Genomic DNA, 24,182 nt, shown 5'->3' on the forward strand with positions numbered 1-24,182 from the left:
ATAACCCCGCCCCTTTATTTTGCAAATGCCCTGGGCGGGATTTATTTAAAGTTCGTTCCCAGAAGAAAACTCAAGACTACGATTGAGGCGTTGCAGGGAATATTAATAATTCATCATGTGGAATCTAGGCCAGGTAAAACTAACCCGGTTTATATTTTTTGCTGGACATAATCATAAGATAAATAAAACCAGATAAATAAAATCACTCATGAAAGCATAGTTTTAACATGTAAAACTGCATCACTGTGCATTGATGAAGTGAAGGTTGAAATTATTTTTATGGTAATAGCATTCAGGTGAAATTGAGAACAAAGTACAAGTTGTATTTAATGCAGAATATTCCTTTTATATACCAATTATCTATTTAAAAACCCTCCTTTTTAATGTTTAACAGGTTTAAGAATGTAAAACTAAATCTTTAGTGCAGATCAAAGACAAAAAAAGAGCGACAACAACTGAGTTCATACAATTGTTTAATGATCATAAAACAGAAATCTCTCCCACAGATACACAGTTGTGCAACAGCACCATTCCCCAGTGTTCTGTTGCGCTTCAAAACCACCTAATAAACTCGACACAAGACAGTCAGCAACTGAAGAACCGTTTCTACCTCACGACCGCAGCTCAGAACCGAATGCAACATCATCTTATCACTCATGCAGAGTAACGCTCTTCTAGATTTCTTTACTCTAATATTCTGCCTAGTGTTCAACCACAGTATGAGCAAACAACATGTGACATCAGGTTACAGGAAATGGTGAGAACCACAAGCATCTGTTGCAGTCACTGACTGACTGTGAGCTGATTCTAGAACAGTTAAAGGGATTTGGGGTGCAACAAACGCTTCAACTGCATGCAAAGTGCATCTTTGGATCTGAAAGTAATTACAAGTTTACCATCCACAAAATTTAAATAAATACAACAAAGTCGTCATTTAGTCACTCGTGTTGTTTCAAAACCTGTATTTTCGTCATTTCATGGAACAAAAAGATCTTTGCATGCTTTTTATTTTATAAAAAAAAAAGTTGCTAGTGACCTAGAGCCAAATGAATGATAGTTCACCCAAAAATGAAAATACTGTCACCATCACGTCATTCCAAACCTGTATGAAGCACAAAAGAAGATATTTTGAGAAATGTCTAATGTTGTTTGGACCGCAGCGTTCTTTGTGTTCCACAGAAGACAGTCAGTCATACAGGTTTGGAATGACATTGAATGGCAGTTTTCATATTTGGGTGAACTATCCCATAAAAGGTACCATAAAATATTGTCCGTATGACTGCTTGTGCTATACATTCCAAAATCTTTTGAAGTCGTAATAGATGTGTGGCGAACAGACAAATTTAATTCGTTATTCACTGAAAATCTTGAACATTTAAGAGAAGCTGGGATTTTCTGCTTCGATTTCAGAGTTATTTTAGTATTATTTATATGTCATTAAAGCATTTATCATTTTTGAATAAACTTTTGTTTTTATATTCTCGGTTTTCATTTTTAAGGTGTTTGGAATTTTGTGTGCTTTTGTCATTTTTATTAGTTAGCTTTTTTACATTTCCATTTAGCTTTACTTTTATTTAAATTTTAGTAACCTTAATACTTCAACTCATTTAAACAAATCGCAAAGACAACATCTGCAATTACCATTTAAGATTGATCTAATATTTATAATTCAGATTTATTTTTTAATTGCCTGAGTTTTTGTTTTAGTTACCAATAGCATTAATCTATGAACGGGTTCTTGAGTTATGTTCGAGGCTTAAGAATATAGCACCCAATTCATAAGGACTACTTTTTATGGTTCCTTTTTTAAGAGCTTTACAATCTAATCCTCATTCACTTCTTTTTCCATGAAAGAAAATGTCATACAGGATTGGAGTGCCAAGAGAACAAATAAAATCACTGAATTTGCATTACTGGATGAACTATTCCTTTAAATTGAAACCACCAAAACCCAAAACCAATGCAGTGAGATGCCTGAGTAAATCCATCTTAGTGGTACAACCATCTCCTCTATGAGGCGAAACTGAGTTTTTACAGTTTGTTTTGCGGAGCATGCTTCATTATTTGGATGGAGGTGGAAGGATGGTCGTTGTGTTTCTAAAACAATGCAGCATTACAGTCGATTTGATACGCCTGAGTTAAGTCCAGAATTAATCTCAGCAGTAGAAACACAAGTGATGGTCAAGTCTTGGCTAGCACACACACCTGAGATGAGGACACACGAGGATTACAGACTAACTTGATGAACTACAGCCTTCCTTCAGACACGTCACGTCTAGTTCTTGTCTAATCGGTTTCCTGAAACCAAGCTCAAGCTGTGTCAAGCAAAATGCCAAGTAGAGTTTAAGACACTAGTCAAAGGTCCTGTAAGTCACATTATTGCTTGTGAAGAGTGCATAAATCACAAGTCAAGACATCAGAGATAAAAACAAACCCATTTTGTTTCTCATAACGACTTCCTGAAATTGTAAATGCCGTTGTGGATATTGCCGAATTAGATCCAACTGAGCATCTCGAAAAAGACAATCGCCATTATTCACAAAACACAAGATGAACGCATTCATGTGAAATGGTTCGCAAAACCAGTGGTGCATAAATTGATGGATTCAATTATGTACTTTTTTTTTCATGAGTAGAATTTGTGTTTCTATTATTACACTGAGTTTGTCAACTAAATCAATATTATGAATCTTTGAAGGACAAAGTAACTTAAACAAATGAACATGACATTAAAAATTGTTTATTATATTTCTTCAACCGCAAATAAAATCAAGTTAACCACCTTGCATTTACAACACTATCCTTAAAGATAAAACTCTGCCAACATGCACAGAAACTAAAAACAACTCAAAGCAAATTGTTTAAATTAAACATTAAAAAATGTGCCAGAAAACCTGATCACTGATTAAAATCATCTTAAGGCCAGTATTTCTTTTCTTGAGACATATCTTGATATATTTCACAACAGCCTCTCCAAATGCTCTCATGGTTCTGCTAAACAGTGGTGCAAATTAAATGAACAGCATTTTGAAATGAAACCGAACGATGAAAAAGTGTCGTCGCGGCCAGCGAGTGATTCCTATACTATATAGGGATACAAATTTCTTGACAGAAGCAATATGAATCAAACATTGTATGTTTTCTAACTAAAAATGTTGCAAGCACCACTGATGTGGCCCTGCCTGCTCACACACACACACAAACACACACTCACACAAAAACAGACAATGATGTTACTGGCTCCATAATTGGGCGTCTCTGACGATCCCATGGTGCTGGTCACAGTTTGGCAGCCATGAAGTTGATGTGAGGTTTGGTGAGAGGGAACAGCGGCAGACTCCTTTTGAATTCGGTCATATCCTGAACTAAAGATGGCTGAAAACACACAGAACAAAACAATGAGTGAACAATATTTTGACATTTAGAAAGAAAATGTGAGTGGTGCTTGGCCACACAACACTTCCCCTCATAATGCTAGGGGATGTTGCTAGTTGTTTATGAAAGAAAAAAGAAAAAAAAAACTCTTCTGCTCACCTAGGCTGCATTTATTGGATCAAACAGCAATAATGTGAAATATTACTACAATATAAAATAACTATTGTCTATTTTAATGTCATTTAAAAGTAGTTTATTCCTGTGATGACAAAGCTGAATTTTCAGCACCATTACTTCAGTGTCACATGATCCTTCAGAAATCATTCTAATATGCTAATTTTCTCCTCAAGAAACATTTCTTCTCATTATTATTATCAATGTTGAAAATAGTTGTGCTGCTTAATATATTTGTGGAAACTAATTTTTTTAAAAAAAGCATTTATTTAAAATATAAATCTTTGTATTATAAAATGTATTTTATTCAGCAAGAACGCATTTAATTGATCAGTAAAGTATTAATTTCTTTATTACTGACCACAAACATTTGATCAGTAGTTTACAACAATCATCTAATATGCATTTATTTTTTATTCATCGCCATTGGCAAAAGCGTATATTGCATAAACCCACAGTGGACCACCACTACTGTACATATACATCTATGCAGTACCTGAGGAAGTGAGGGGGCAGGAGCCAGATTGACATCATTTTGAGCAGGAAACTCTCCAACCACTGGACCTGCAGGAAACACATGGCAGAAATAAATGGATCTGTCCAGCTGCATCAGTCAGTCCAATCAAAAGGTCTCAGCCTCATTGTGTCAGTACTCACAGGAGTCCATCTCTCTAGAGAGCACATGCACGGACACCTTGTGTCTTCTGGGGGCATCGATGGCCAACAAGTCCTGGAGGGAATAAACATGACGATCAAACCACATGACAAGATGAGGAATTGGGCTTTTGGAAACCTCATGGATAAATTAGCATTTACAAAGTGAGCAGTTTATTGATACACAATTCACAAAATAATTCAAGTATAGATTAGATTTATAGATAATTTCTGCCTTAGATGTGCTTTTTATTTATGCAAAAAATATATTTACAAAAAAAATATATTTCTTAGCATATATATATATATATATATATATATATATATAAAAAGCCTCCAGCTTGACAGCATGTAATGGACAAAAATGGCACCTCTTTGTCCTTTTTTTTTGCATTTATTTGCATACTGAATTGTGATTGGTCTATTTATCGGGCATCAACAAAGGTGTTACATTGTGTCCAGATTCTTAACAGACAAAAAAAAAAAAAAAAAAATTATGTGTGCTGAATGTCGAGGCAATTGCAAAATGACCCTTGATGCAAATTTTTATTTACACAGAACAAAGTCTGAATTCTAAGCTTACCTTAAACTTTAACATTATTATTTTGCTTCCTTGCAAGCACAGGAATTTTATTCAGGAAATGCAAATTTAATTATGAAAAAAAGAAAAAAGAAAAGAAGTTTGTTTCAGAGTGATAATGTGTTCAGATCATCACTAACCCTGTAAAACTGCATAATGTGTTCCTTAGTCAGTGTCTTCAGGTAAGCCACTTCAATATTATCTAAATCAGGCAAGAAAATCAAGGAAAAACACATTAAAACTTCACAGACACTTCACGCAGAGTACGAGTTCATTTCAACAGCTAAACAACAACTCACCCCTGTCAAAGTTATACTGTTGGGAGATGATCTCTCCCCAGTACTTGGCACACTCGGCCGCCAGCTTCTTGGGTTTGTCGAGACGGCGAATGGTCAGTGCCTGGATGTGTTTCTGAAACGCTTCCTCTCCCATCTCCTCCACACTCTTCTCCATGGTCTTGAGGAAGGCCTCCACACGAGACTCCAGGTAGTGAGGAGCTTTTTCAGACTGGATGATGAAACGCAGACCCTGCACCCCATTGGCCCTGCGAGGGCCGCTGAACACAATGTAACCTGGACACAGGCAGAAATAAATAATGTTCTTAAGATCAGTGTGATCAATAGGACAACAGGAACAGGCAGGGTTTGGAGTTTCATTTACAGAGGTGTTTATCCTATAACCACATCATTAGATGCACACACACAACTGAGGACATTTCCCATGAGTGTTTGTGTTACCCAGCTGTTCTTTGGTGCGTAGCGTGTTGAAGCATGGCTCAGAGATGATTTGACAGAAGAGCTCCAGCAGCATGTTCTCATGGGTGTTCTGCATGTCCGTCTGATAGTAAATCTCGATTCCACAGTTATTATGAACATCGTTCCTCTGCTGGTAAACATACCAACCACCTGATAACCACAGAGAACTGGACTTAAACACAAGAACCATGACAAACACACACACACACACACAACAAACACATCGTAGACCTCAAATTACACACCACCGATTCAGGTTTAACACCAGAGTTGTATTTTCTTTGTAAGTTTCTTCCTATGAAGATGCATTTAATTAAAAATAAAATGAGGTAAAACTTTTAAAACACAGAATATTTTTCTTAACTCTACAATTTTATAAAAAGATATATTATAAAGATATATTTGACATCTGAACTGTCAAATAATAATTAATGAAAGTTTAGATTTTGTTTTAGATTGTTGTAGAAGTCCAAAGGACCTTTCACTATTATTACTCGTCTATATGAATCTGTATATTGATATAAAAAGTTCAGGGTCAGTAAGATAATTTTTTTTAAAGAAATAAATATTTATATTTTTAATAAATATGTATTACTTATATATTTAATCAATTCAGCAAAGATGCATCAAATTGATTAAAACGGACAAGTTATAATTCTCATTTCAAATAAATGCTTTCTATTCAAAAAATAAATTCATCATGGTTTCCACAAAAACATTAAGCAGCACAACTTCTCAACTTTGATAAGAAATATTCCTTGAGCAGTAAATCTGCATAAAATATTTCTGAAGGATCATGTGACACTGAAAATTCAGCTTTGTATTGATTACATTAAAAAATATATTAAAACGGTTATTTTAAACTTTAATAATATTTCACAGTATTACTGTTATACCGTATTTTTGATCAAATAAATGTAGCCTTGGTGAGCAGATGGGACTTCTTTAAAAAATTTTTTTTAAAGAGACCAAACTTCTGAACAGTAGTGTATATTCTATATGTGGATACAAAGCTCAGAGTTGTAAAAAAAGCTGAAAGTGTGTGTGTGACCAACTGAGATGTTGCATTTAAGTTTGTGGTGCTAGGCACTTACCGTCAGGTACCTGCACTTCCCTGTAGCGTATCAGCTGACTCGGTAGCAGGGGTTTGGTGTGAACATGCTCAATGAGAGTGTCCTCCAACATTTGCATCATGCCCAGAGCAGACTGGAGACAACAGGCAGACCAAACTGCTTATCACTAACTAACATGGTGTAATGTTAGATTTTGCTTTCATGATCACGTTGGGTTAATGTCTGAGCTACTTCGATGAATATTCAGTCAGCTCATATACATAGATATAAAATGTATATAATGTGACTGAAATCTGTATATAACAGATTTTAGTCACATTATATAAATTGTATAACAAAAAAAAGACGTGTAACCACTCAAATCTCCAAGGTTTTGTCGGAATTAGTTTTGTAGTAAATACTAGACACTAGAATACCAAATCAGGGGTGGTGAATGGTACGTTTAATTTATTATGACAAGAATAGATTCAACCTGTCCGACCACAAACCTCTCTTTCCCCCCTGCCTTTTCTCTAAGAGAAATGATTTTTAAAACAAACCTGTTTGGTAATGTTGCCATGCAGCAGGGCTTCAATGTGTAACCGTGACAACAGCTGCGGTATGAACGCCTTCAGGCGAGGTAACGTCACATCTGAGAAACACATTCACAGCATGAACACACATGAGGAGACCACAGCACTCGTATTGACAAGAGCAATGAAAGTGTGTCGCACCATCCAGAGAGTCTCTGAGTTCGTCTTTGGTCCAGGCCACCTCAGTCATGAGGAGCCGCAGGTAATACATGGCGTGCTGGTGAGGCTGCTCAGCACGGAAATTATTCAGAGACCTCATGTACTGAAAAAACAACAACAACACGTGTCTCTCACAAGTTTAATTTAGATCACACAATTACAGACTAAGCACATTTTCTCTTGGTGTTTGGGATCTGTATATGATTACCAGGTCCAGGTGGAATCCACAGATTTCTTTTGGGGAAATTATGGGTAATACATGATGAAATGGTGTTTAGAGTACGGCTTCCTCCTAATAGTCAACTAAATGTTAGTCGGTGAGAAGAGGCTAAGTCGACCAAATTTTAATGATAGTCGGAGAAAAAAAAAACCTCCACAGGAATTGGCGAAGTCACGCAGTGACAGATCGTTAACATTGCTGGTTCATGTGGTGATTATGTCAGGCAAGAAATCAAAACGCTCATTCATCGACCTCAAACATGGCATTTGAAACATGCAAGTAGTAGCCGAATGTTTTATTTATTTATTGCATTTATAACCATTACTTTTGCCGGGGCTTTATGTGCACTTAATCATAGTAATGAGCTTTTAAAATCTGAATTAAGTATTGTAAGTAATGTTAATGTATTATAAGTCAAGGTTACATGTAGTTTTCTTTCTCAGCCCTGAAACTCAAATATTTACTGGAGGGGTGGTATCAGAAAATGGTTTAAGTAATTAAAGTAACAAACGTGTGACTAGTCGACAAATGGCTTAAATGAAAAAGAAAAAGACTAGAAAAGTTTAGTCAGGGTCAGTCCTAGTTAACTGAGGAGCTGAGAGCACAATGAAATTAGACCAAATAAATTACAAGTAAACTACTGCGGAAGTCTGCAGATTCCTTTGAGCGTACAGTTTGTTTTATCTCTTCTTTATTCTTAGTATTTTAAGGAGTGTGTGTTTGTGTATGCGTCTCACCGCTTCCTTAATGATATCAAAGCGCTTCTCATCAATCTCAAATGTGGTCATTTTCTCCATGATCTTCTTCAGCAGGATGTGTTGTTTGTCACTATAACCCTTCACTGACAGCTGACGCACAAAGACAACAGCCATGAATGATAAAAACAGCTCAAGAACAGACTTTCATCATCTTTACAATTGTGAAATGACATTAAAATGGAAGACACTGAGAGGACAGCACAGATGCAGACTAAAAACAACAAAGATTCAAGTTAAGGGTTACATCTTCAGACAACCAATGCAGTGCATTCACTGTGGTGAATGTGTGTATGCAAACAATAAGGAGTAAGTGAATAACACAGCAAGTGAGGTTAGGAACAGCCCAGCTTTGCCACATCATCCAAACCTTAGTCACCCCGTTTACCGCTGTTATTAACATCCATCTCGGTTGATCCTATCCAGTGATGGGGAAGCTACAGTAGTTCAAACAGTCAAGTTAACCATTAAGGCAAGACACTACAGGCAAAATTATTGTTTTATGCACTAGAATTTTGTGATTTTGTGCTATTTTCCAACCATAACATGTCTTTCAGAACCGTGACAAGAAAACATCTAAAACACACAATTAAGTGTTTATTATACTTTTTCCATTTACATCTGTAAGTTTCAAACTATTTATTGGTTTAATTTTAATGCGGTAAGCGGTTAATGGAGAGTATATTTAACAATATTAGGCATGTTATGTCAGTTTAAATGCATGCAAGCACAAAAAAAAATCTGAGCTTCAAAAGAGGGAAAGATATTTTGCAAATAACTCAAAGACTTCAGTTTCTTCCTTGCACAAATCTATCAAACGTATACAAGATCATTTAAATAATGCCATCAGCAATCATATGGATTACTTATAAGGTGCTTTTTTTGAGGTAATTTTATTTTTGCAGCTTGACACTTATACATGTAAACTGTCTCGGTTTATTTTCTATTTTTGTTTTGTTCTTTTGGGCATTTAGCATTACAAACACCTAAACCCAGCACAAAATACAATAACCCTCAACAGTACCCAAGCAGACTGACCAGACACAGATATTTTGAAGGTATAACATTCCATCAGTCTGCAGAAAGCAGAAGAATAGACAAGCGACTGGCACACTCAAAAGCCACAAGCTCCGCCCTTCACCCAATAGAGCGGCCCTCTCTCCAAAGGGGGAGGGGCTTATCACCATACTTACAATGATGGCATTCATTCCCGAGGCTATGCCATAGACCAACCCTGCCAGGCGGGCTGCATATGTATACTCTCTCAAATCATCCTTCAACAACCTGAGAAACAGGTAAGTCATGTTGCAGTGCAGCGGGTCTGCATATAGGTAGCGACTACCATGATGGAAAAAAAAGAAAAAAGGGAGGGGGAAATAGAATAAATGGAGTGATATTTGTATGGAAGGGTCATGACAAAACAAAAAGAAACGGATTGAGAGGGACCACAGACAGAGTATGAATATGCAGCCTCAGCTCCGGCACTAGTCTAAAGCTAGTCTACTGCTACTAATACATACGCAGAAAAAACAACAAGGAAAGAATGAGAAGAGTTTGTTGTTGTGTAAAAGCCACAAACAAAGCTACATTTGGGGTTACTATTACAAAGACAGAAACCACTGGTAGTCACTTGTTTGTACGTGAAGTTGGACTGTCTTCCTCACAGGAAGAGCATGTGGCGAGGGGGATATAAGCATACTTACATACATCCCATAGACGGTATTTTGAAGGTCATAGCTCAGGCCGGCTAGCTCGGCTGCATATGCATACTCGTTCAGGGAGTCCTTGAGCAGCTCAAGGTACAAATACGCCATGTTACAATGCAACGGGTCCACGTACGCAAACGGGCTGTGGAAAGAACGTGAGTGATAAACCCTGTCTTTAAAAAGTTCTCTGAAGTATTAATTGTAGTTTCTTAATGGTATAGATTAGTTAAAGCAGAATGTAACAGGAATACAAATAAATTAGCATTTCAATGACATTTAAAATGAGTATAAAAAGTATAAGGCAAAATAGGCTCACACCACTGCAAAAAAAAAAAAAAAAAAAAAAAAAAAAAAAATCAATAAAACCATTTTTCATAACATTCAAGTAATTTGGGTGGATCTCATGACACTTGTCAAACACATGTCTGGATCATATTTCATGTTAAAATCTAATTATATTTATTTTATTATACAACTATATTTGCATATAAAAACAATTAAACCTATTTCTGAAAGATTTCATCCTCTTGACACATAAATGACAATTTAGCACCCTCCCACTAAATTGTTGTTACAGTTATGCAAATTGTGGAAAAAGAGAAAAAAGGAAAAAAACATTGCAAAGTTTTTAATTTATGTTAAACCTACCTGAAAAACTCAAAGTTTAAACAAGCCTTGGGCAGGAAAAACTTGTCATCCTGTTTGAACCAAACTTTGCTCATTGCAGTGTCCTAAAAAAAAAAAAAGGAACAAAGAAAAGCCAGATGACCCGATGCTTGCAAGTTTCAGAGACTATCAGATATGCTATTAAAGTTGCTCAAAGTGTAACCTGTACAATACGGGTTTCAGGAAAACATACCTTTATCAAGGTGGGGGCAGATGGAGAATCCTTCTCTAGAGGGTAAATCTCAAAGTTCGTTGGGATGAATTCATTCTTCATTGGCAATTTGAACTTTCCATTGAAGTCTGCGTTTAGCCATTTCTGAGAAAAAAAAGAAAAAAGGAAACAATGATATTTATTCTTCAAATTATTGTAATTACAGTAAACCACTTAAAATGAATTGCTTATTGGTGGCCATAGTAAAGTAGAGGTTAAGAGTCTCCTTTGATCAAGTATATAATGCTCATAGTACATGGATCATCCATTCAACTTTTTGAGTTGCCCATACAGACCATTTCCCACTAGTCTAAGTTCTGAATGAAAATCAAATGAGTCTCACCTCAATAACCTCATCAGTAAGGGCTTCCTGTTTATACTGCGTGCCGTACCACTCCTCAGTCCGGTCCGTCTGTCCTTCAAATGATTTGGAGACAACAGCGACCCTAAAAGAAAGAAGGAAAGAAATGAAGATCACTGCACCAGACAGGGCATGACACCATCCATTTCTCATGACTCCCTAGGGGAAAATGGCAGAGCAATTTTGCTTTTATCAGATCTCTGGCTCTGTAAATAGATTGGGGAATTATGGTCATTACATCAATCCAAGGTTCGAGTTTCCCGGAGCTTCTCAATCTGCAGTGCAGGGCTCTAGATCAATGCACCATTTCTGGACAATTTAGACCATCATGATCGATAGAGAACTTTTGGAACAATGACATGCTATTCTGGACTCTCATGCATCAATCAACTGCATAAGAGAGCCCAGAATAGGTTTTGTCTAAAAACCTGAACACTCCTTTCCAAAATTAGTCCAAATCTCACAAGGTTACCAGCAGGATAGTACAGCCTCAGACCATTCACTCACTGTCTGATGCTTAGTGCACACAAAAACAGCAAGTGCTTTCTCAATCTGACAAGCTTTAATTTGATTGGTGCTACACCTTTTCCATCACTCAGGGTGCACAGATTTGATCACCCTTGCAGGAAATAAAAGTGGCGTTTACAAAAGTACTGGGTTGCTACAATGCGCACTTCTGAGAAGGAACTAGATAGTGGATTTGGCAAAGTTTGACATTCATGAGCACTTAAACGTTCACTTAAAAGTAATCAGGATACAAAAATTTTCATTTTGATTAAAATGTATGGTAACACTTTAGTTTAGGGTCCAATTCTCACTATTAGCTAGTTACTTATTATTAACATGCATATTACTAGGATTTTGGCTTACTAACTATTAATAGGCACCAATTAGCAATTTATTGAGGCAAAAAGTCATTGTTAATAATTAGTGAGGATTGGACCCTAATCTAAAGTGTGACCAATTTTATTTCTGGTATATTTATTAAAGGTAATTTCGATTTCCGATAAACCCACAGCTAAATGACACAATAACTGTGGTTGGTCACTTTAAATATGGTTCAGATCGTCTCTACCCGTCTAAGTTGGCAATTCTTGGCCTGAAAAAGCTAGATCAGATTTTATGTCGAAAGCCAAAAGTCTAGCTGTGTCAGACTATGGTCTTCTAGTGTTGCATTACTTTCAGAAAGGTCAGCGGTGTAGTTAATCACCAAGAAATATATGACAAGCAGCAAATCACCAGCTCTGAAGTCAAAGTCTTTGTCTTGATCTGAATAGTTTGGAAATCCCAAGACAAAATGAAATACAGGAACCCTACAAGTTTCTCCATCCCCAAAACAACATGAGAGCAGCAATGGTAGGGTTGAGATCTACTTCAAACAGAGAGACAATGCTCTTTTAAAGCTGTAAAGGAAATTGAATTCGAAAGCCTTCATCACATTGGTGAGAATCTGAAGTGGGATTCTTACAAACACAGCAAGAAGATTCAGCTTCAAACAACACTTCAAAAACGTAAAAAGACTAGCAATCTGAGCCCAGTTTAGCCCTGAGCAGCAATGCATTAAAGAAGCTGATGTTTGCTTTGCACAGGTTCAAATATAAAGCTCCTTCAGTGGGTCTTTGAAGAGAGCGGGCAATGGTTGGACATCTGTGTTAAACTAATCTCATCCTGAGGGGACAATAAACTTCTTTTAGGTCCATCCACAGCTGCAACACCAATGACATCGTTTCAGTTTAATATTTGGGATTAGTGATTTGAACGAACCCCAAATCCTAAGAGCAATAGTAATATATCCTTAACAACCACCAAGATAAAATACAAATAATTCAGAGTGCTTTCTTTTACAGGTTATGCACATAAAAGTGTGTATACATGTAATAAAAACAGAAAGAAGTTCTTGTATGTGTGCTCACCTGACATTCTCCGGCCTCAGTTTATCAAGCACCATCTCGATGAGGTCTGGCCTGAACTCCTCCAGTAGGTATTCTGCAGCTAAGATTTCCTCCAGCGGATAGTACTGACACACACAAAGGTGATTTCAGCATCATATACAAAAACGGGGTATATGTTGTGCTCTCAAGGAATATTTGATATTTCATAACCAATTGTTACTTTTTTTTTATAGATTTACTTTAAATACTTGATATACGAGCACTGCATCTCACAATACAATGCACACAATGTTAAATATCAAATGATCAAGAAGCAATAACAACAGTTATTAACATCCTTCTTGAAGAAAAGATTATCAAATTAGTGCTTAAAAGCAAAAATTCAAAATAGCTGTTTTTTATTCAAGGCAAATGTTCAAAAAGGCATACCGTATTGTATTCGGTACACTAGTATTCCATACCAAACATAAAATATTTAACACCGGCTATGATTTCCTGACAAAATACAGAGCAGCACCCTGATGACACAAGCACCTGTAACCATGGTGACAACCTTTTAAAGTATTTTTAACGAGAGAGACACCTACATGGAGTAGTCCAGCCACTTTAGACGTGTATCCACGAGGACGTTCCTTATCCTTGAATCTGAAAGCCACAGTGTTCAAATCCTGCAAAAACCAAAATGTACAGACAAATCAGTGATGTCCCAACCACCCAGAGTCATGGTTCCGTTGTCATCAGCAGCAGCATGTGAAAATTCACCTGATGTTTGTCATAGAGGTTTGGAAACACATTAATTGATAATGAATTTTTAATTATTAGGTGAACTAGCCCTTCAGTTTTATTTTTTCCCAAATTCCATGTTTTCCATTTTATTTTGTCTGGATTCTATTATAATGGTTTAATTATTCTCAAATAACCAGAAAGGATGGCTAATCAATTGAATTCATAAAAGTTTATATGAATAATTAAACATTTTAACAATAATAGGTCTCTAATTTCCCCCCTAGAAATTCTGCATTGTAATTTTTTTTCTGGATTCTGTTTTTTATGATGTAATGATCAAATGAATGCATAAAACAATTAGATCTTTTACATTTGTTTTGCAAACAGTGCTGCGCAAGAGAGGTTTTATAGTTTTAATTAAAACAGGCGAATAATTGTGCGATATTCCTAAGAGAATAATGTTTTAATAAACTAAATTCTTATTGTTAATACTTTAAGTACATTCCATTGCACAATAGTTGTCAATTTCTTCCATTTCTTCTGACGATAGTTTTATCAAATGAAATGGTGAAATGTACAGACATACTTTTGATTTATTCATAAATTTTTATTTTTTAAAAGTGACATTCCATGTTACTCACTAAATTTGGTTTTCATGACTGAATTCCACGATTCCGTCAGCTTTTTCTACAATCGTAGGGCCCTACTTTAACAAGATTGTTCATACCTTGCACTCCTGAAAGACCCACTCTTGAGGGCCCTCCGTCCGCAGCTTCTGAATGTACTGGAACATGTGGAAGATAATATCCTCGACATGCACTAGAGACAGAAAATACAGCATAAACAATCAAAAACATACTGACCAGCACAAATAGACACAAAAACACTCTAGGTCCTTACACAGCCCCTCTTCTGTCAAATCCACATTAATTATGAAGAACATGAATCCTCTGGCTCCTTCTTTCTGGCCTCCGACTAGCGTGTTCACCCATCCTGAAGAGAGACAGAGCGCATCCATGAACAACACAGCTGAGAGCGAAAACATATGGATCCAAGCTAGTGTTTTACAGGTCCAATGCTATGTTAGATTCTTTTGTCACAAGTTACTTAATTTTTTGTCTGTTTTATCATTTAGGCACTTAAAGCTAAATCTATCTTTCCTGACAAACCTTTAGATTTGAGCTCAGACAGAAGACTCCCTGGACCCTCATGTCCGATCAGATGGCCCAAATAATGACCAGGATTTGATTTGTAGTACTTCTGCAGGTCGGGGATGGGGAAGGTCACGTATAAGTTTCTAATGTCCTTGATAGGCACGACTTTATAAAATTGCTGTGGGGGAAGAGAGAAGGAATGAAGATGAGTCAGACGCCAAGAAAACAGTAGCAGTGGCAGCACAATTGTTTTTTAACACTGATAATAATAAGAAATGTTTCTTGAGCACCAAATTAAGCGTATTAGAATGATTTCCGAAAAGGATCATGTGGCACTGAAGATTGGAGTAATGAAGCTGAAAATTCAGCTTTGATCGCAACATTAAAACAGAAAACTTATTTTAAATTGCAATGATATTTTACAATATAACTGATTTACTGTATTTTCAATAAAATGAAATGTAAGCATAAGAACAGTCTTTTAAAAAACATTAAATATTATTAACCGGACACTTTTGAACAGTACTGTATAATATTACAGTATAGCATTTCCATTAGATGGCTCCCATAAGGAGCAGGTTTAGGGTGTATTTTACACAATTAGGGCTTAGATCTCACCCTCAGGTGTTCCTCCTGGAAAGGGTGTGTTGGGAATTCTGGGATAGGGACATTCTTGTTCTCTACCTCTCCAAAAAGTTTCACCACCATAGATGTCAAATCATCCAGCGTCTCTGTCAAAATGCGTCAGACACAATGTTAAACCCAGAATGAAAGCACTTCATCTCTGCACCCTTCAGAATACGTTCTAGTCTGTGCAAAAATAAACTATGAATCATGCAACAGAATGACAAAGAACAAGGAAGATCTCATGAAAGATTCAGCATCAGACTGAGACCGAACTGAGAGATCTGCTGTGCACTGCATGGAGATTACTGATCGTTGCCTTTACTGTCAGCTACATTTATGTACGAAACTTAAGTATTCAGATTTTTTCATTTTATGAAACAGGGCATGTGAACATCTGGCAGATTGAAATGAGGAAAAAAAAAGTGTCTTCACCCACTAGTGTTAAAAATGTAAGAAAATTATTTAAGGGATTTGTGGCTGTTGACTGACCTCTGCCCAGCACGCACAATCCCATCAGATTGGAGGAGTAGTAGGTGGAGTGAAACTTGAGCAGCTCCTCACGGACATCGATGCCCTGTTGAGATGGCCTTGTCTCAAGGGTTAACTTATTGCCTAAACAAAAGAGACATTCACAAAAAACACTAATTAGTGGAAAAGAACCTGCATGGACAAGACAGTAATTAAAGTCAATAGCCATTTGATAGTTTGTCCCAAGGGATGAAGGCAACTTTAAATTCACACAAACAGCTGCAGAGTGTGCAGACCTGCCAGAATCAAATTGTGAGGGAGAAGAAAATTAACCTGTGTTCGTTTTAGAGTGTGGCCATATGAATTAAAGATGAAGTGACCCATAGACCAAAAATCGCATTGCATCAATAAATTGATTTCAATAGGTTTGATATTATGGTCTTTTAACAACACAGAAACGCTGATTTAATTACCAATAAACATTTGTTTGCAAGCATTAATTTGATAAAATAAACACCTTTTTCTCTGAATGGTGCTGGTTAATATGAGGGTAAGGACAGAACAAACCACTTTTTTTAGAGCAAGCAAGCCTTATAACTCAAGGCCGCCACCATCTGGCTTTTCTGGGCACAGATAACTCTTCTCAGAGTAGATTATGTTAAATCAATTTAGTCATTATCCTCCAGCTTTCTATTGTCCCTGACTGAGAATGAAGTATAGACAGCTTTTACAGTAGCCAATAGGGGGGAAAGGCATGTTTCAAATGATCTTAGGACTGAAAGGACAATATCTACATGAAAGATGCCATCAAATTAGATGTGTGCAGTATTTTCCATACCAGTGCCAAACTTGCTAAAAGGGTGTTTGGGGTTCCCAGTGGCTTTCTCCAACTGAAACAGCCTCCATGCGTCATTCATGAGGTTCTTCTCATGTTCTGAATCCACTGCGTTCACTTCTCGGTCCTTACAGCTCTCATCAAACAGAGGACAGAGGAAGAACTGGGAAAACCTGGTATGACAAAGTCAAACGCCATTTAATGCACTGCTTGATAAAGTTCTCTTACACAGTCAATGTCAGCTTACAGCTGCAGAACACTCCATGCTCCTGTTAAAAATCATTTGAATAAATAGAATCTGATCTTAAAAGCATGCAAAGACATGAATGGCAACTGCCATGCAAATAAACATACTTAGTGACTGAGATTAGGGCCCTGTCCCAAAGTGCACATAAAGTGTGCCATTGCAGTCTTGTGGACTTACAATAATGTAGGGAGGGGTCGGCAACAGGCGGCCCGCGGGCCAAATCCTATCTGGCGCCCGCACGCAGCCACGTTATTTTGATAGCGGTACATTGTTATTTTGATAGCAACAGTTACTCACAATCACTTCGTCTTTAGTGATTTTGCCTTCAAATTAAAAGTACGAGAATGTTTTTGCAGCAATGTTTTATTTTGAGATGAATTGAGAGCTCAAGTTCTGAAAGACATTCAAAAGAGTCTGTGGATCGCTTCGTGGCAGACACAACAGCTTTGCATTCTCAAAACTAGGTAGGATGAACGCATAGTTGTCTTTCCATTCTTCTTTGTATGCCCTATTTTCGCTGTCAACTTTCCTCTTTAGACTTTTTGATAGTGCCATTTTCTAGCTAGCTTAAATGTTAACATCACTCAGCACACAACGTAATAGCTTACCTCCAGCACGCAAACAATGCAGTTTAGTACGTGTATTTATTTAGTATTCTGAGTGTAAAAGTAGGCTTGGTCAAATAATTATTAGTAATATATATAAGTTAGGCTCCATTGTGTAACAAGCAAATTAAAATGATACACATTTATGATTTACAATATGGAAAGAGGAAAAAAAAAAAACAGTTCGTTAAGAGAAGACTCAAACATGCCATTAATGGGCTTATTCAAGTCTTTTTTTAATTTTTTTATTTTATTTTGATCCATTCCGCATCTGCCACATATGTGTTTTACCAAGGCGGTCTGTGTTGCAAGTTGGTGAATGAAGATACTTGCCAGGTTACGCGTCACTACTGCTTTATTAATTTATCCAATGTAAAACCTGGACAACGCCACACAAATGTGTCTTTGTTAATGACTGTCCTACTACAGGATTTAACAGAGTAACAGCTCACTACCAGTTACAAAAGACACTGTAGCAGTCTGTCACAGACATATCTAGTTGCATTTATCAATTATTTTCTTAAATTTTTTAAGGGCGCCTACAAAAACTAAAGTTTCAGATACGCCAAAGCACTATGTGAATCCTGAATCCCTTGACTTCAAGGATGGTGCATTGCAAAGAAAACATGCAAACATTTGACAAAAATGACAGTCCATCATGCAAACAACTACTGCTGCAAAAGGGTTCAGTGCTTCCAGTGCATGCCTGATTTAATTAAAAAGGATTTGGCTCTTTTCACACCCTCAAAATGTATCTTACACATTCCTACTTGTCAAACACTCCACCAGTGCTTTCTTAAGTGTCTGGTCTGACCCATGTTTTTAGAGATGAATCTTGAATCATTTAAAGGGGTCATATGACAGTTCTAAAAAGAACATTATTTTGTGTATTTGGTTTAATACAATGCGTTAACGCGGTTTTATGTTAAAAAAAGTATTTTACACATACAGTTCATTATTGTTGTTCCTCTATGCCCCGCCTTTCTCAAAAGCTGAAAAGTGTGGTGTGCTCTGATTGGCCAGCGATCCAGTGCATCGTGATGTGCCCGAACACCTTATACGTGTGCGGAAATGTCACGCCCCCTACCATATTTGGAACATCAGCTCCCAAAGCAATAATGACAGGTGATAATGTCGGTACTACAGCTATCAACTCGAGCCCCAATCTGATCCGAATAGATGATCAATCAATTGGCCAGCGCGACAGGATCAGATTGGTAAGGTTTTATTTCATGGGGACGTAATTGCTAATTACTTTTACTATTAAAATGACAAATACTGTGTTTTTACGCGACGTGCTACTGGGGTGAGAACACTATGTAAACATAAAACCATGTCTGCATTTGTGATCGTAGAAACAACAAACAAGTGCTACTCTATACTGCTCAAAACTCGCATTTGAATAGTCAGTAGCAAATTCTTAAAATATGAAAACATACTTTTCAGGCTGTGTGAGTCAGAAGTGCCAGAATGTACATACAAACTGCCCAACTTTTTAGAATCAGCCTTTGTGCACAGCCGGCCTTGTACTCTCGCAGGTTCTGAAACAGTCCTCCGAAAAATGCGCAGCACAGTCGAATATTTTGGTTGTACTGTTCTGGAACAGTGTTGTAAATAAAGCTTAACGACTTTTCTAATTGTGTCCTCTTTTGGGAGGCCAAACAAAGTAGTTTTGTTTGCGAAAGCGAGAATAAACACAGCGAGAATAAAAGTTACACCTCCTTTCTTTGCGTATACATTTGGGCGGTGTTATGAAACTCTGCCCCTACACACTGACGTAGATTTGTGGGGTCGAGTTTGAACGAAGCGTTTCAGAAAGGCGTGGATGAGCCTTAACTTTTACAAAGAATATCTCTTTGCGTTTGAGACTTTGTAACTCTGCAGATCTTATACATACACAAACAGCTACATAACACACCTAAGAAAAAAGGAAAACAAGAAATCGCATCATATGACCCCTTTAAATGTTTCAATGAGCAAGTGGTGCTCTGGGTCACATGAGCAGATGGGCTCCGAGGGGAAACTCTTCTCTCTATATCCCAGCAACCCGATTCCTCCTGGACATGTAACTCCACACCGATAGACACAGTGACACCTGAAGGTCTGAATCCTGTTCACCCTTTCACAAGTTCAAACAGCTCACACATTGCTCTTCAGCATCTAAAACAGACCAGCATTACAGATGACTTTTTTGGGGGGATTAATTTACCTGTCCAATGCCCCTTGCAGATGCTCATGGGATACATCAAAGTAGTAATTTGTGTGCTCTCCACTGGTGAAGGCGTTGGAGCTGCCGGCATGCTCGCTCAAAAACTGGCTGTACTCGTTCTCTTTGGGGTACTTCTCGGTGCCCAGGAACAGCATGTGCTCACAGAAGTGGGCCAGTCCTGAAATGTTCTCAGGATCTGACAAAGAACCTGCAGGGCAGTTAGAAGAGACAACCAGGATATTAGGAAGTGCAAGAAAACACTGCTTGCTTACACTCTGACACAAAAAGAGACAATCTTGAGCGTTTGACAAACTTGTAAATCGAGTTGACTTTTTCACAGGAAGACAAGTTCAGGCAGTCAAGAACTTCACGCTTCCTTAAACCCATATGTTTACACAAAGATCTGCATGAAGGTAAGCTACAATGTTAAAGGCATTGGAAAAAGCATAGACAACTGGCTGGCTGCATCATAATATACTGTCAGACAGGTTTCAAAGTCTTCAGCACGAATCAGATTCAAATCCACTTAGTTGTTTCCAGGCTGAACAGCAAAAAATAAAACAAAACAGAAATAGCATAAAATATACATGAACACAAATGTGTAAATTGTAAGTAAACCCCCTTTTTAAAATTTGTTACATTAAATTGACTAGGACAATGTACTCTTGAATAATTTTATGAATCATTGATTCATGTAGACTCAAATCAGACTGCTAAACAAATGAATGAAAATAGCAGAATGAATGTGCAAATCGCTCATAAAACATTATCCGTTACACTGAAATAAATCCAATAATTTACACTGAACTGATGTATGAATGATTTAAATTCATTCTGCTTGATTTTAATGATTGAGAGGGCCTCTGACAAACCTGTCATTGCACAAATGATCGGAGCCTTTAGTCTACTTTTCGGATCTGAAAACTAATCGGAATAGTGTGCAGCTCAAACAAAAACTCGGAAAAGAAAAAAAACATGACCTCAATGCATTCAATTGTGATTTTGGCCTTATTTAGAAAAGGCTCTTTTACAGTGTGTACTGAGTGAGTATTAAAGATAAGCAATGACATCACCTACAAATTGCAACAATTACATTTCATGCAAAGACAGTTGTATACATACTCTTGAACTATAAAGTGCTTTGATTGTTAAAAGCTGCACTTCCTGGCATCAGATAACCCCACCCATAAGTCTGTGTTGACACACTGGGCAGCACTTCACTTCAAATGTTTGAGTTTGAAGTATTTTTTTTCTTAAATATAGCACTGAAAATATTTAACTTGACACAAAAAAGGCTTCAATTACTTTTACAGAGTGGCCTGTTCAGAAACAAAATTATTCAAATCTCTTGTGGGCTTTGAGTGTCTCTCCGCAACTAAAACCAGGACAAGGGCAGCCGCCAAGATCCGGACTATTAAAAATTGCTTTTTGGAAGCTACAGAGACAGAGAGACGGATAGAAGTAACACAATCAATTCTGTTAAATAGTTATTGATGGCCAATAATGAAGATTTGAGGCCAAGATGTCCTCGCGGTTAGTAAAAAATAGTCTGTGTTAAAATAGAAGGGAGCAAAAAAGCAAGTTGAGTGATGTGTCAAGCATACATGTGCAAAATGAAGCAAAGAAATTCCCATTTACCTATGTGGACATCCAGTGCGGCTGATGATTTGTCCGTGGTGGGGTCACTGATGAGTATGGCTTTCAGCCCATTTGTAAAATCAAGTCCTCGATACTCCCGTTTGTCTTCTGGAGAACGAATGATATCACTCACCACCCTCTGGACAGCCGGATCACTCATTCTGACGGACAGAGTCGAGACACGCCTGGATATGAAAAAGACATTTATTCAGAGTTAAGAAGTCAGGCATTATCAAACAAAGGCAAAAGACACTCCATGTGACAAGTAAAGTTCAGCTCCACAACACAAATACAGCCCGCAATGGGCCCCCAAAAAACACAATCAGACAGACATATATAAAATATGGATTAAAACATCATGTTTAGTAATTTAGCTTCAGTAGAATTGTAATTCTTTAGTTAAAACTATAAATGAGGTTTAGACCATTAATTTAGCTCAAATTAAAACATTGTGCTTTATGATTAGGTTAGTAGTACATTTAGTTTACTGAGAAACTCCATTAGTTTAAAAGTTAGTACCTTAACCCACGGTTTCACAGACCAGGCTTAAGCCTAGTCCTAGACTAAAATGCATGTTTGAGCTGTTTTAACTGAAAAGAACTTGCACTGACATATCTTACAATATATCAGTGCCTTTGTTTTGACTTGAGATGCACACCAGAAATGTTTGTTTTTCTAAGTCACATTTATAAAAGCTAACGTTACTTATCGTCCTAATCGAACTAAAAGCTAATCCTGGCTTTAACTAACGTTAAGCCCTGTCTGTGAAACCGGGCCTAAGTGTCAATTTAGTCCATTAGTTTATTTGAAACGCAAGCTCAGGTTTAGTTTAAGATTAAGTTGAGGGTTTTAGTTGATATTAAGTTTTGTACATTAGTGTAGTTTATTGATTTAGTTATGTGTAGGTTTACTTTTCGTGTAAGTTTAGTCTAGTTTAAACAGTCCAGACGGCTTTTAGCGTTTTCGTCTTTTTAAAAAAATATTGACTAATAGCGGAGTTATATAAAACAACAATGACACATTCTTAAAACTCAAACATCATCAGAATTAAAAAAAAATAAACAATATTTGTGAGATACTGTGTCACGAGCAAATGCTATCGCGCGCGAGAGCAACACACGAGCCCGACGCTAGCGAACCGGGCCGCTCGTTGAACGAACTAAAAAACAAAGCAGATATTTGACACTTACCTAATACTTCGAATGAAAACTGTGGATAAGATCATAAAATCGGAAGATAACTCGCTGTAAGGGCCCACCGGTTAACACATTTCTGCATACTTCAGTGCTGGATATCAAAACTCTGCTTAAGACGTCAGGACGCCATGATTTCTGCAGACGTAACCAATCAATCTCAGAGCATCTAAAGCAGATTTTTACGTACCTTTCATTAATATAAGATAATACAAAATACGTTAAATATATACGCACATAGAACAAGTATTTATATCAAATATATATGTTTAAAGTACCCTTTGTTTTCCTGAAGTTGTTGGAATTGCTTAGTCACGCCTTGCCTACGATTGACAGACGTTGCGAAACAGACCACACCCACATCCAGGTTTAGTGGAGAGCACGTTGAGTATTTAAAGAGACACATGATTTAAAGGGATAGTTCACAGAAAAATGTAAAAACTGTCATAATTTACAAGTTGTTCCAAACCTGTATGAGTTTCTTTCTTCTGTTGAACACAAAAGAACATATTTGAAGAATGTCAGTAACCAAACAGTTGATGGGTCCGGTCCCACTCCCATTGTGTTATTAGATAGTCTTTGTTGACTTCCATAGTAGGAAAAAAAATACTATGGAAGTCAACGGGTGCCATCTGTCTGGTTACCAACATTATTTTCAATATATTCTTTTGTATTCAGCAGAAGAAAGAAACTCATACATGTTTGGAACAACTTGAGGGTGAGGAAATTATGACAGTATTTTCTTTTTTGGGTGAACTCCAACTATCCAGAATATTTAGATAACTGGAAAATGTGTGGAATTAGAGAAAGGCCACAGAAATTGGACTTTGGTGAAGTTTTAGCACAGTGAAAGGTTCAGTTTGAATAAACATTAACATTATAACGTTACATAAATTTTCGTTCAAATGCAAATAGTGAACATCATTATGCATACAAAAATAAAACAAAACACAACTAAAAATAAATAAATAAATAGCTCGGGGTTGCTGGGGGCACTTTTTAAAAATAGAATAAGAGTACAATCGGGTAATTATACATTAGGAAATGAGGAAAATATTTCACTGGTCAAAATTGCATAAGGGAATTGTCCCAGAGCTGATTAGTGGTGAACGTAAACATGCTTTTTACGTTGCTTTATGCTTTTTTTACAAAATGAAAATACGTTTATATAACCGTTGTTTATCAATATGGCAAATCAATGTTTTAAAGTTTCCAGAAAATGTGTGAAATGTATACAATAACAATCATGGATCTAAATTTCAGTGTTCAAGACCGTCCGCTCAGTGGCTCGCCGTGATCGTATAGTGGTTAGTACTCTGCGTTGTGG

The 24,182-nt window shown here is 37.0% G+C and overlaps 1 protein-coding gene across 7 annotated transcripts; it reads right to left on the bottom strand.

Annotated features, from left to right (window-relative positions):
* Window positions 1-456: 456 nt before the first annotated feature.
* Window positions 457-23,222, bottom strand: ide (insulin-degrading enzyme). 7 transcript variants are annotated; one of them, XM_079634258.1, is made up of 26 exons: window positions 23,134-23,222; window positions 22,853-23,024; window positions 21,663-21,847; window positions 20,025-20,232; window positions 16,967-17,136; window positions 16,150-16,272; window positions 15,652-15,764; window positions 15,049-15,211; window positions 14,780-14,872; window positions 14,607-14,698; window positions 13,741-13,821; window positions 13,175-13,278; window positions 11,244-11,346; window positions 10,883-11,005; window positions 10,672-10,754; window positions 10,021-10,165; window positions 8,300-8,410; window positions 7,325-7,445; window positions 7,151-7,242; window positions 6,633-6,744; window positions 5,521-5,688; window positions 5,083-5,355; window positions 4,924-4,985; window positions 4,207-4,279; window positions 4,046-4,113; window positions 457-3,375 (listed from the first exon to the last, which is right to left on the bottom strand). In XM_079634258.1, exons 2-26 carry the CDS (start codon window positions 22,885-22,887, stop codon window positions 3,280-3,282), a joined length of 2,997 nt encoding a protein of 998 aa, XP_079490384.1. In that variant the 5' UTR covers window positions 22,888-23,024; window positions 23,134-23,222; the 3' UTR covers window positions 457-3,279. The 7 variants fall into 7 exon arrangements, with proteins under 7 accessions (XP_079490384.1, XP_079490386.1, XP_079490385.1 ...); XM_079634260.1 differs by having other exon boundaries at window positions 22,853-22,993; window positions 23,134-23,220; XM_079634259.1 differs by having other exon boundaries at window positions 22,853-23,045; window positions 23,134-23,220.
* Window positions 23,223-24,182: the final 960 nt, after the last annotated feature.

Source organism: Phoxinus phoxinus (genome assembly GCF_949152265.1).
Source record: "Phoxinus phoxinus genome assembly, chromosome: 14".
Taxonomy (NCBI): domain Eukaryota; kingdom Metazoa; phylum Chordata; class Actinopteri; order Cypriniformes; family Leuciscidae; genus Phoxinus; species Phoxinus phoxinus.

Excerpts from the sequence above, each read along its gene's own strand:
- ide (XM_079634258.1), bottom strand. The coding sequence starts at position 22,887 with ATGATCTTATCCACAGTTTTCATTCGAAGTATTAG. Across the intron at positions 14,873-15,048 it reads GTCTGAGCTCAAATCTAAAG|GATGGGTGAACACGCTAGTC; the intron begins GTTTGTCAGGAA and ends GTCTCTCTTCAG. Across the intron at positions 4,986-5,082 it reads ACAGTATAACTTTGACAGGG|ATAATATTGAAGTGGCTTAC; the intron begins GTGAGTTGTTGT and ends TGCCTGATTTAG.